This window comes from Aedes albopictus, chromosome 2 (assembly GCF_035046485.1).
Source record: "Aedes albopictus strain Foshan chromosome 2, AalbF5, whole genome shotgun sequence".
Lineage (NCBI taxonomy): Eukaryota > Metazoa > Arthropoda > Insecta > Diptera > Culicidae > Aedes > Aedes albopictus.
This window is the reverse complement of record NC_085137.1, coordinates 321,389,981-321,403,260: the sequence shown is the minus strand read 5'-3', so window position 1 is coordinate 321,403,260 and position 13,280 is coordinate 321,389,981. Positions and strand designations below refer to the sequence as shown.

The 13,280-nt window shown below is 40.9% G+C and overlaps 2 protein-coding genes across 4 annotated transcripts in view; one reads left to right on the top strand and one right to left on the bottom strand.

The window, feature by feature from the left end:
* LOC109403057 (tyrosine-protein kinase transmembrane receptor Ror) overlaps nt 1–13,280 on the bottom strand; it is a 278,655-nt gene that overhangs the window by 118,250 nt on the left and 147,125 nt on the right. The gene's annotated exons all lie outside the window — the stretch shown is intronic.
* LOC109408655 (G-protein coupled receptor Mth2) overlaps nt 1–13,280 on the top strand; it is a 149,405-nt gene that overhangs the window by 70,019 nt on the left and 66,106 nt on the right. For all 3 annotated transcript variants that reach the window (XR_009997827.1, XM_019681999.3, XM_062852351.1), the window contains exon 2: nt 9,505–10,283. Coding sequence is in view for 2 of the 3 variants with exons in the window: in XM_019681999.3 (XP_019537544.3) it covers nt 9,798–10,283 (486 nt within the window). In the remaining variant the exon portion in view is untranslated. The remainder of the gene's footprint in view (nt 1–9,504; nt 10,284–13,280) is intronic.

Genomic DNA, 13,280 nt, shown 5'->3' with positions numbered 1-13,280 from the left:
TGTAGAGATTTCTGGCATGATCCACCGAAGCAATGGAAAAAAATCTGGGAAAGAGCTTCTCGAGAAATCCCGGGTGAAATGTGTTGCGCACACAGCCGCCGAGCGGGTTCTGCGGCGCTTTCTGTTTGATCTGGAAAACTGACAGCGGTGGGGCGACTGATAGTATCCACTTATCCTCGTTTGGTAATTTAGGATTGCGTTGTGCATCCAACGCTCATCGCGAAATTCCTGCCCACCGATCATGGGCCATCACGCAGGAGATCATTTTTTGCACGAAAAAAAGAGTAAATAAACACCAGCTGATTGAATGCTGAAGCAAACTGGTTTGACATTTCCGCGAGCTGGACAATCACGAGAGAGAAAATGGCTGCGTGCTTTCTTTGTAAATCCTCTCTTGAAGCTCTTTGGTGCTTACCGAACGGGGTATCAAATTTAATCTCGGATTTAGTAAATCCTAGATTAAATCGCGGCTACTACGCGTTGGTGCTTATCACCATTAGTCCACTGTTGTATAATCTTTACACCAGGGATATAGACAACTGCATTGAAAGTGGGTGCGTCTTAGTGCAATACGCTGATGATGCATGTTTGTGGGCTTCTGCCAAGGACGTTAAACTTTCCGAGCGACCCCTTCAGATTTGTTTGAATAAACTCACAACTTGGGCAAGTGACTTAGGACTGGAATTCTCTGCTTCCAAGACGGAATTCGTTATTTTTTCTAACAAACGGTTGTTATCTCCAGTGCAATTTCATATGTACGGTGTTCAGTTATCTCAGAGTCTCTCGTATATGTATCTCGGATTATGGTTCGATTCGAAATGTACGTGGAAAGTTCATGTTCAGTATGTTGTACGGAAATGTCAACGGCGTATAATTTTTTTACGTACCATAGCAGGAACATGGTGGGGGGCCCACCCATCGGATATGATAAAATTGTATAAAACAACGATTCTATCGGTAATTGAATACGGCTCATTCGTTTTTCACATGACAGCTAAGACACATTTTATTAAACTCGAAAGAATTCAGTTCAGATGTTTAAGAATCTGCCTAGGTTTGCTGAACTCTACGCACACCCAGTCTGTTGAAGTGATAGCTGGTGTGATTCATCTGAACATTCGCTTCTTTGAATTGAATTGCAGATATTTAACGAGTTCCCATATAGCATCCACAAAATTGATGACACAATTAGACGAACTGTTTAGAATCCACCCACAGTCGAGTTTTCTCCGATCATACAGAGAGTGTCTCGTGTTACCAACATCCCCCTGCTTAGATAATTTTTACGGTTACAATGTTCCGGCGCGCCCTTGTCAATTGAATGTCAATACCTCTCTTGTTCAGAATTTGGCAAACCTTCCGAAACCTTTACTACCAGTTCAGGTAAAACAGTCATATATGGAAGCTTTATCAAATATCAATGCGGATGCAACGTTTTTTACTGATGGATCTCTGGAGGCGGATAGCTGTGGATTTGGAGTTTACAATTCAAATCACCAAGTATGTTATCAATTAGAGACACCGTGTTCAATTTATACAGCCGAATTGTTAGCTATCAAATACACAGTTGATTATATAAAAACTCTTGCTCCTAGAAATTACCTGATTTGTTCGGATAGTCTTAGCTCACTAGAAGCGCTGAAAAATATTAGGGTACCGTCGATGGGGGTGACAATGGGTCTGGGGGGTGAGATTGGGTCAAAACAGAGAAACATAAAATTTGAAATAGCTCAATAACTATCGATAATTTATATTGAAAACTTTATATTATTTCAAAGGGGAGATGTTTTTACACGTCATGATGCAGAATAAGATGTTTTGCAATAATCGTTTTTTGTTAAATTTGTGGCTAAACTTATATGATAAAACTACTAGTAAATCACTCTGAAAAAATTTCTTCTTCGTAATGTTTAATACAAGTACTCAACCATAAATTTTCTTATAAGTGCTACAGCTATTACCTGGTTGATGTAATAAAAAAGCGGGCTGTCATTGCACTTTTTATTTAAAAACTTAATATTTTCGACCCTATGTCTAAATATTAAGAATGGGGGTGAGATTGGGTCAAGCAAGTTATCGAGTGCACATAACCTTAACAAAAAATTCAACTTGTTATCCAGTCCCCATTTGACGTTAGAGTGGTGCCATGTTTACCGTATTTTCACTAAAGCACGCTTTCTTTCAAAAATATGTCAAGAAGCGTCAAACGAGTGTGTTAATACGTTTAGTGCCTAAAATCATTTATAACAATACACCAATGCGTGTGGACAGCTCCTCTAATCATCAGCTAATCTTTAGTGTACTGCAATATCGGAAGCTCCCAAAATAGACTTAACATAATATTTGAACGACCCTCTATCTTGAGATGGAGGGATTTGCTTTAGCAATATAGAGGCCAATGATCATGTACATAAGAGTTTATAACGGAGGGTTGACATTTCTTATGCAGTATACAAAAACTAGCATGTTTTTTTTACAATCAATCTTTCATTCTTTCTTCGCCCCTCCCTCATTGTAATTTCTCCTCCTCTCATGGAGGTTGAAACTCTTAATGAGGAAGATTATGATGGCTAAAAATGATGATACAGTATACAAACGTTATTTTATCAAATTTCGACCATTTTTTCCGTTGTATTAGCCCTTTTAGATGGATTAATCATCTTTTAAAATTACCTAAGCTTTTATTTGTCATGATAACATTGTGTTTTAAGTAGATTTACTATATATGATCAATAAAATTAATTTATATTTATAGATAGGTGATTTCGAATACTTTGACCCATTCTCACCCCCTCTAAGGGGTGAGATTGGGTCAATTTTCAATCATTTGTAGTTCACTAAGCAATTCATATAACGTGATACTTTCTTGCTAAACTATCATTACCACATAGGAGAGTATACATACCAAATAAAAAGTTACTCCGACTTCAATTGCATTTGTTATTTAACAAACAATCTTTGAGTATCGTTTTTTGACCCATTCTCACCCCCAACGACGGTAACAGCCAAAACTAATTTGATCATCTTGCATATAAAGGACGCAGTAGCGAGTCTTACAAAGGACCGATATGTTATTACATTTTTGTGGGTACCATCGCATTCTGGGATTGAGGGTAATGAATTTGCAGATACACTTGCCAAACATGGATCTCATTATGGCGAAATTTACCACCATATTCCAGCCACCCAAGATTTTCATCCTTTAATCAGACAGATGTCTTTAACGTCCTGGCAGGAAAGCTGGTCTAACAGTGAATTGGGAAGATACTGCTTCAGTATTTTACCTAACGTTAGATTATCTTCGTGGTTTTCAGCTTTGCAGTGCAACAGACTCTTCATCAAAAATATGTCGCGTCTGATTTCGAACCACTACACACAAAACGCATCTCTTTTCAGAGTCAATATAGTCAACTCTAACGTTTGCGACTGTACCAAGGATTACGGAGACATTGATCACGTTATTTGGCAATGTGAGAAATACGAAGAAAGAAGGCCCGATATGCTACGAGAACTCGAACGGAACAACCGATCACCACAATCCATACGAGATGTGTTAGGACAAATGGATACAGATATGATGAAAATCATCAACAATTTTATTGTGAATTCAAAAATTCAGTTATAATTAATTAATTACATTATTTTTGTTTTTTTAGCTACTAAAACTAACAAAAATACTTTTTGTAAAAAGAATATGTAAAACTAACATGATATATCGGCTCCGATAAGGTATTCCAATGAGCCTAATAAACTAGTTTGTAAAAAAAAAAAAAACTAGAGTAAGGTTAATAACGGCGCCGGCCACGTCCTTATTGTCATCGAGGATGGGAGGGAATGTTAGTAAGACAAACGTTGTTATAAAGACCGCGAATCGCTGCATTTCCACGTTTGTCTCAGGAAGATATTTTTGTTAGTAGGGTAGGGTACATTGTCAGTCTGGGAGTCGCCTATGGTTGGTAATATGATTTGACAATGGATCAATATACACAAACCGCCGTTAACAACCGATCACGTTTCGACGCAAAAAAAAGCCAAAAAGAAAATTCTATCGCGCGTCTCCACTTCACTAGGGAGCAGAAACCTTTAGTCTATTCCACACAGAAATACACTGAACGCGACTCACTTGTCGGCGCCCGGATTTTTTTCCTCGACCGGCGAGCCCGAACTAACACTTTTCATTCTTCCGAATAGAAAAAAAAAGAAAGAGAAAAAAAACAGAACCACCGAAGCAAACGCGCGCGACACCTGGACGAAATTCTACCACACACTGGTCAATTCGAGAGTTCAATATTTTAAAGTTAAAAAACGGCGCCGGCCACGTCCTTACGGTCATCCGGAAAGGGGAAGGAATGTTATTTCGACAACCGTTGTTACTAGAAACCGTGGAATCCACAGCATCCCTACAGTTGTCTCGGGAAAGAGTATTTGTTAGTAGGGTAGGGTAAGGTGTGGATCTTGGAGCCACCTTTGGTAGGTGATATGATCCACTAGTTATATGGAAATACACGCCGCGGTTTTATCCCGATTATGATTATGGTCGCGATAGTAAGGGTAATGCACATACGTCATCGATCGTTCTATATTAAACGCGTGACCGCATTGATCGCTTACACAACCGTGAAAACCGACTTTCCCAAGAAAGTTATCGCGCGCTTCTGATTTCGCATTCAAGATTCGCGTCCCCATCCCCCTATCGAGAAAACCGACCGATTCACGGAAATAGTCGCACATTTCCCACAGTATTGAACTTGGAGTATACGAAGAATAGACTTTCAATCTTGGATAGCTATTTTCGAATTATGTATTTTACTAACAGTAGTCCCATATGTTACCAGTGATCGACAGCCGTTGAGGTAATTAAGTCAATTATTTTAAATTTGCTCAATGATAGTTGTGAACTGCAATCACTTTTTTCTTACATGTTAGTATTAGGGCTGCACCAGAGCTACAAGATTAATTTGCAGAAACAGGGGATAGACAAAATGATCGAGACAAGCAAAATATTCACTTTTCAAAAAATGTTCAAGTAGCTGAAACTTTTCGAAAAGTGCATAAAATATTCTCAAATTTTTACTGTAAGTTGATCAACTTCTTGTGTATCAGTGGCAAAAAATTGGAAAAAATCGGGCTATTCTCCACGAAGTTGTAAAGATTTTTGAAAAAGGTATTATTATCCGATAGCCAACTTTGAGGCATTATATCCCCGAGAAGAAGAAAAAAATCAAATCAATGTCATCATTAGATATTACTCAGTGAAGTACTCAAGATCATAATTAGCTATTGGTTTGTTTGACATAAGAGATAAAAGATCAAATATAAGATCAAAAATTAGTATGGGGAAGAACATAACAATATCTCATTTAGATATTACAAGATCAAACTAATATCTGGGCAGATCTGGGCTGTAGAACATCAAAGCAACATCAAAAAATGATCTAACAGATGGATTACAGTAAAATGAAGAAATATGGCCGCGACCAGAAACTTATGACCTTGTGGTTAATGAGCAGTGGCTTTACCACTGCACTACGACTCATATCTAAAAATAGAAGGTAACAAGAACATCGAGTTCTACGTTTTCCAAGGTGTTTGCGGTTAATGGTAGTTGTGTTGGTTTGGTCGTGCCATGTTGTAGATGAGTGTGTGAAAGAACTAATTTCGAACGGTTTTCAGATCTTACAATTTTCGGATGTTATGGATGAACGTGTGAAAGAACTGATTTTGATCTTGAGCAGTAATTTTCAGATCCTTCGATTTCTGGATGTTGCAGATAGAAATGTGAAGAGCTTATTTTGATCTCAAGCAGTATTTTTCAAATTTCCCAATGATAAATGTTCGGTTGTAGAATATTAATACAGTTTCAACCTAAAATTTGCAAACTGAAGCTAGTATGATACTCTTTGACCAATGCCAAATATTTGACCACTTTTGTTAGTTAAATATTGACCAAGGTGTACCGGACAAACAAAAATATTTGTCAAGATTTATCAGTCAAAAGTGGTGCGCGGGTAAAGCGTGTACGAGCACCTTGAAGCGATAGCATGGAAAATAAAAATGTAATAAAGCTCAATTGAAAATTGCAAATTTTCCTAAACTGAAAGAGAACTTTCACATTTTATGCCTATGCTACAAATTAATACACAGGTAGTGGTCCAAATTACAAAAAAAACGACATGTCTAGGAACACGTTTGATTTATTTTGCGCCAAAAACAAGACCAATTTCCAACAATAGGACAGATCGGTGAAGTACTAGATTTGTAGCTGAATTTTAGTATTTTAGTAAAAGGTCAATTCTCCGTTTCTGCAAAGAAATGGTGCAAAAAGCGTGGGTATTACTATTCGTTGCCCAATTTGATGCTATTTGAGCAAAACTTTTGGCAACAGTGTTGTTGTTTTCTCCATTTCTTGCTACATAAACAACAAAGTTATCCAAAGTTTTGCTCAAACACCATCAAATTAGGCAAGGAATCATAATGCCCACGCTTTTTGTACCATTTCATTTCAGAAACGGAGAATTGACCTTCTCACCATACAAAAATTCAGCTCATTACTACAAATCTAGTACTACACCGAACGTGCCCCATAGGACGCAATCAGTGAAGTACTAGATTGTAGTAATGAGCTGAATTTTCGTATAATGAGAAGGTGAATTCTCAATTTCTGCAATGAAATGATACAAAAAGCTTGGCTATCATGATTCCTTGCCTAATTTAATGCTGTTTGAGCAAAATTTAGGGTAATTGTGTTATTGTTTTGACCATCTCTTGCAACTTAAGCATTTTAAACAGGTAGTTGGCTGTGGTTGGTGCATTAGGATCTGGGGGTATCCATAGTGCGTTTTTTTTATGAAAACTCCAACTTGTTTCTTGTACCGACTTTTCGAACCCTCTAAGCAGAATACCCTCTTCCAGGGCTTGGCTGAATGAATAAGTGAACATGAACATACAATTATCGTTCCCAAAAACGTTCGTGAGTATACATGCCTCACGAGGAATAAATTTTACGGAACCCCGTGAATATTGATTCCTAACTGAACAGAGCAGCAGTGAACGAACCAAACGACGAACGAAAAATACAACACAAAGAAGTTGAAGATTGCTTGTCCCATGCCACAATGCTGCTGAGCTGCACCTATATATTGGAAACGACGACGTCGAATATTCTGGTGTGTGTTTGTTTATCGCCGTGAAGCAACACATGCGTTCTCGCTCTTACATGTGGCTTGGATATATCTGTCTCTGTTGCTGATAGTGTGTACGTTTGGTTCGTTCATTTCGCAACAAGCAAAGGAGAGTGGAACTGGCATTCCTCGCTTCGGCCAGCCCCGACGAGTGATAAACATTCATCGCCGCGGTTGGTCGTGAATATACTTCAGCATGAGGCATTCGCACCCACCGGTGGACTTGAGTGTTGTTTAGTTGCTTCTGCCGTTCTTCGTGAGGCAAGCGATGTGCGATGGTGTGCAGTCCAGGAGAGCGAACGAAAAATGTGATTCAAAGCAGCGTGAAAACTAGCAATTCGTTCATTTTTGAATGAATCTTCCAAGCTCTGCCCTCTTCGAATGAGTGTAATCAGTTTACGAAACTGATTACACTCATTCGTCCAACTTGTTTGTTTGGGTCGTAACGCAAGGTTGTTTTCCCTATTCCCCTGAAGCATTACGTAATTTATTATTTCCCAATCCCCTGAATTGTTACATAAGCTGGGGATAGTGCATAATGAAAATATACACGAAAGATAGATTTCATGCGCAATGTTTCGAAATTTCAACATTTATACAACATTTGTGCAACCTGGCTTTCTGAAAATCAAATTAAGTACTTATTTTGAAATCATATCACGATGAGATATTGAGCAGATATTTGGCAACTTTTTGAATACCTTATCAATATCGTATTAAGATATGACATCTAAATTTGATCGTTTTGAGGTATGATTATGATATTCACGTTTACTCGAGATAGTACCTGCCTCTCGATATACAAATTCATGAGTGGTCCGTTGGAAAACGAAGCTGTCAGTAAGTTACTTTGGAAGTGTCACCAAGCTGAGTAGCAGGCTCATTTCTAGTTCGGATTTTACGCCATGAAAATGAAGAAGTCTTCTAATGCTTGAGCACAAGTTACTCAATGAAGTGCTAAGCAAAACGTACCTGCCTACATTTTCTGAGAGAAAGAAAACCCGTTATCACGTATCCGGTTATTACGAAATATTGTAATTTATGCATTCTAAGCAAGTGCCGTTCTCCTTCCATGTGGCTCCCACTTTCCAGCTGCTACCTGTCGTTTGTAATCACGATTGTTCGTTCTAACCTTTCGAATGTAAAACCGCGGTGCGTCATATACCGGTACCTAAGAGCAGTATATCAAGATCTGGAATTCATAGTAGGTATTGCAACGATTGAAATTCAACTTCGCGTGCATACCGCTCCGATATACAGCAAATCCTCCACGTAAAATGCCGATGACTGATTGTACATGGAACAACTGCATAGAATAAAGTATATCATGGGAATCCTGCTATTTACAAAAAGCGATCAAATCAAATTACCCATTTATGGGAACGCATGGTAACTCAAAACTTATCGAAATCAATAAGGTAAAAATTCGCAAGTGTGTGATCACCTTCAATAACACCAACTTAAATGAATTTCATCAAGATCAAAATTGATAAAGTGAACTAAAATGACAAGATAACTGTAAGATAAGCTGTCGAAAAATAAACGTTATGCGTATACCTTATGTTTACTACTTCAATATAGTCAATGGGAATTTAAGGGCACGATTTTTAGAATCCAAAGATGGTTGCCAAAAGAGGCAGCCATGCAATTCATTCCAATTTTCAACAGCAGAAATATGATTATCTAGCAGACCAACAAGCCTGAAAATGTCACTTGTTGCTTGCTCACTTGCAGAGAACATAGAACATTTTTAGTCGGCTACGTTCCACGGTTCTCTAGATTTGTGCTCGCAGAGTCAACTTATGTTGTTGATATCTAATTTAACCCACCCGTATTTTGAAAAGTCTTTTCAATCTAAAACTTGATATGTGATACATTTTTGCGCTGATGAATTCTGTAGAAGTTTCTCGTTTCACCAACTTGTATTACGGTAAGTGAAGATCGCGATCACTTGATACCTGTCAATCTCCCAGCACTAATTTGAGCCAACAAGATGCTACCGACAACGGCGTACATCAGAACCAATAAACGAGTAAATCTACTGCCACCAGGTGCTTTTTCACCAAAGTGGAAGACAGTTTGTTTACTTCCCACCACGGTTGACCATTTCCATTTCGTGGCATCATGTAGCATTTCACTGCCCATGGCTTCGTTTGTTTATAATCGTCTCCAAATATTTCACGTGTTATTGGATAATTTAAGAGACGCAGAATCGTAAAACTTGCCGGGTGGGAATCTTCGGGTTGTTTCAAATTTTTCTTCATTTCTATTCCAAGCCACTTTAGTTCATTAGCAACTCATCGCATTTTGTATCTCTTTACAGCGCTGGCAACGCAACTCGAAACCGTCGGCGGTGACTAGGACCCATCGCGCGGTCGAATATTGCTGCGAAAAAGTGGAATTCGTTAGACGCCCTCCAGACGCAACTGCGAGTTGACGGCGTGGCGAGGCGTGTTGGACGTCTTTGAAGAAAATCCGGTGACAACTGCACGCGTAGGAAGAGACGTCTTTTTATGTCTTTTAACATGTGCGGCTAAGGAAGGGTATCTTAACACGTCGTGGGGAGAAAAGTGTGTCAGAAGTGTTGCACAAGATCAGAGGAAGAAACGAATCACAATGAAGATCAATGCAAAGTATGTGTGCGCCTTGTTGGCAGTGTTCAGTGTGAAGCACATTAGCTGTGATAGTTTACCGTGTGATTTCATCGATTCGATCAACATCACCGATGGGATCCGCGACGTGCTGGGGAATATCGTCCACAATAACATCCTCTATAAGCCTAAGTACTACAGGACAATCGATTATGACTATGAGGACTTTTCCACTAAGAAGTTCGTCAACGAATACATTCGGGGATGTCCTTGCGCAGTGCGTTTGTGCGTAAGAATGTGCTGCCCGGAAGGAACGGTTATGTACGACTATCAGTGCCTGTCAACCACGAACAAATTGGAGGTGCTTGTTAACACCACATTGTTCAATGTGCAGCGAAGTTTTGAAGTGGTTGATCTGACGGAGAACAACATGTACGGGTTTCTGTACGGTAAACCGTGTGAATCCGTGTATGAGCTGAATCGTGCCGATGATATTTGGTCGTTTGCAAGGGTAAGTTGAAAAGCGGGTTCACATGGGATTTCCAAGTGGGTGACTTGTTATTTGTTTATCAAAGAAATATACTTTGATCGGCTGTGTGAAGAATAATTGAAATGTGATCGTTTTGAGAAAAGTCTATGTGAGACTAATGATGTGGACCTTTTCCTTTTTATTTCAAGAGTCTTATTTCAACGCTATTGATACGATATGTTGTGTTTTATGTAAAAAAAGTAATTTTAAATCAAAGATCAAATTACTTGCAGGAGGGAATTTGAGCGCTGCATTTGATGAATGAGTGACGAACATGATTTATTTGAATTTTCTCCATTACTGTTAATTATTTTACAATAATTATAAAATAATTGTTCAGAGGCAAGACCTCCAGTGGTGAACTCGCGACGACAGGTGACCAACGGTAGACCCAAAGCGGACACTTCGCGAAAATCAGACTTTCGACCGACGACAAGGTGTGGGTATTTCGGTGAATAATCGATTGTCTCGACAGAACACGTTTTGGCTTCTACTTTCAACGAGATCTATAATTGAACTAACTAATCTAATACAATTGAGGCCTTTCGATTCGGCAATATCTTTATAAGTGTTTGTGAGAATTTGTAAAAGTAAAGGTATATGCGCCAACCTAGTTGTAATTAGTGTTATCGCAAACTCTGTATAACAGTTTGATTTTGAATTCATTTAATTAAATTTTAATAAGTAACTTAACAACTATTAGCTCCAAACATCCCGGGCCCCGTTGAAACAGTCCGTTTCAACAGTCATCAGCTGGCGTTCTAGCTCGCAGAAGGTTGATCGTCATCAGGCTCGTCAATCGGTAATACTCGGACCTCGGTGACTGCCCGTTTATACACACCACGGTTCGTGCGCACAAGAACTACACGCACTAAACCGTCAGGGCCTGTGTATGTTTCGTCGACCCGTCCAATGTTCCACATGAACGGCGGAAGCCCCTCCTGTTTCAGAAGGACCAAATCTCCCCTCTGGATATTCGGCGAGGGAGTCCTCCATTTTGATCGCTGGTGTAACTGTGTGACGTAATCTCTGGACCAAAGTTTCCAGAAGTTTTGGACAGAGCGGCGTAGGTCCTGGAATCTAGAGAGTCGCGACACGGGATCCTTCGTCATGTCCGGCTCTGGGATGGAGAACATCGGTTCCCCGACCAAAAAGTGGCCAGGCGTAAGCACAGTGAGGTCATCGGGATGGTCAGTGAGGGGTGTGAGAGGCCGGGAGTTCAGAATGCTCTCAATGTGGGTCGCTGCTGTAGTAAACTCGTCCAAAGTGTAGGAATTGGCAGCGAAAATTCGGTGAAAGTGGTATTTGAACGACTTTACTCCGGCCTCCCACAGCCCCCCAAAATGTGGAGAGCGAGCAGGAATAAAGCGGAAGGATATTCCGGCATCAAGGCAATAGTCCTTCCACTCGTCCGTCTTGAACTGCTCGAGATATTGACGACGCAACGATTTCAACTCGCGATCAGCCCCGACGAAGGCTGTGGCGTTATCGCAATGTAGCTCAATCAACCGACCGCGTCGAGCTACAAACCGTTTGATTGCATTAATGCACGCGGCGGACGTGAGACTCGGAACGATTTCGAAATGCACCGCTTTTACCGCCAGGCAGACGAAAATCGCGACGTACATCTTAACGTTGGCCCCCCTCCCATACAAAGGACGAACGCTAAATGGCCCGCAGTAGTCCAGCCCGGCTTTGGAGAATACTCTGGATGGAGCGACTCTGGCCGCTGGTAGTGGAGCCATTTGTTGGTGGTAATCCGTAGGGCGGCAGCGGAAACAAGAAATGCACTTTCGGACCACTCTCCGAACTAATTCACGCCCACGCACCGGCCAAAACCTCTGGCGCATGGTCGCAAGTAGTAATGAAGGTCCTGCATGGGCCGTCCTTACGTGGAGAGAGCGCGCTATCAAGAAGCTGATCTGGTGATTCGCTGGTAGAATCAATGGGAATTTTGAGTCGTATGGGCCAGGAGCATTTTTCAATCGACCATCCAGGCGCAGAAGGTCGAACTGATCGAGGAAAACGTTCAGGTTTCTTAACGGAGATTTGGCTTCGAAGTCATGTTTAGATCGTTTGAGAAGATGGATTTCCTTAGAAAAACTGCTTACCTGAGCGAGACGTACCATGGCTTTCAATGCTCCGTCGATTTCCGGTGGAGTGAGATTGCCGTACACTCTTTCTGCTTTCGGCCGTCGACAGTTAGAACCAAATCGGATACACATTGCCACTGTCCTCAACAGCTTTCCCAGGTCTGAATACCGCTCGAAAATAGACTCGTCGATTGGTGTGGTAACTAGCGCTACGGTGACGCGTTTCTCCAGCTCGGTGTCTTTAGTTGTCGTGGGTTTTGATGGGAAATCCGGCCAAGATTCAGCCGGCTGCCTTAGGAAAGGTGGCCCATGCCACCAAAGTGAGTCGTCGATAATTTGACTCGGATTTGTCCCGCGCGATATGCGATCCGCAGGATTAAGCTCGGATGGGACGTAGTTCCAGGGAAGCTCACGAGCAAGACGTTGCACCTCCGCAACACGATTAGAAACGAACACTTTCCAGTCACTCGGTGGCGACTGGATCCAGTGCAATACGACAGTGCTGTCCGACCAAAACACTGCTGATCCGTCGAAATCTGTTGTTGTTCGCAGGTTGTGGACCAATTGACTGCCAAGGACAGCCGCACAAAGTTCCAACCGGGGTATGGACAAGCCACGAAGAGGAGCGACTCGGGATTTCGCAATCAGAAGCTTGCTTTCTATTTCGCCATCCATATTGGGTCCAACTACATACACACAGCATCCGTAACCCTTTGATGACGCATCGCAAAAGCAATGCAACTGATATTCCTGGTGATAGTTGGAAATGACGTGCCGCGGAACGGCAATTTTCTTCAGTTGCGCCAGATCTTCCCGAAACAATTGCCACCAGAGGCTTTCTTCTTCGCACAATTCTTCATCCCAAGTGAGCCGCTTTGCCCACAAT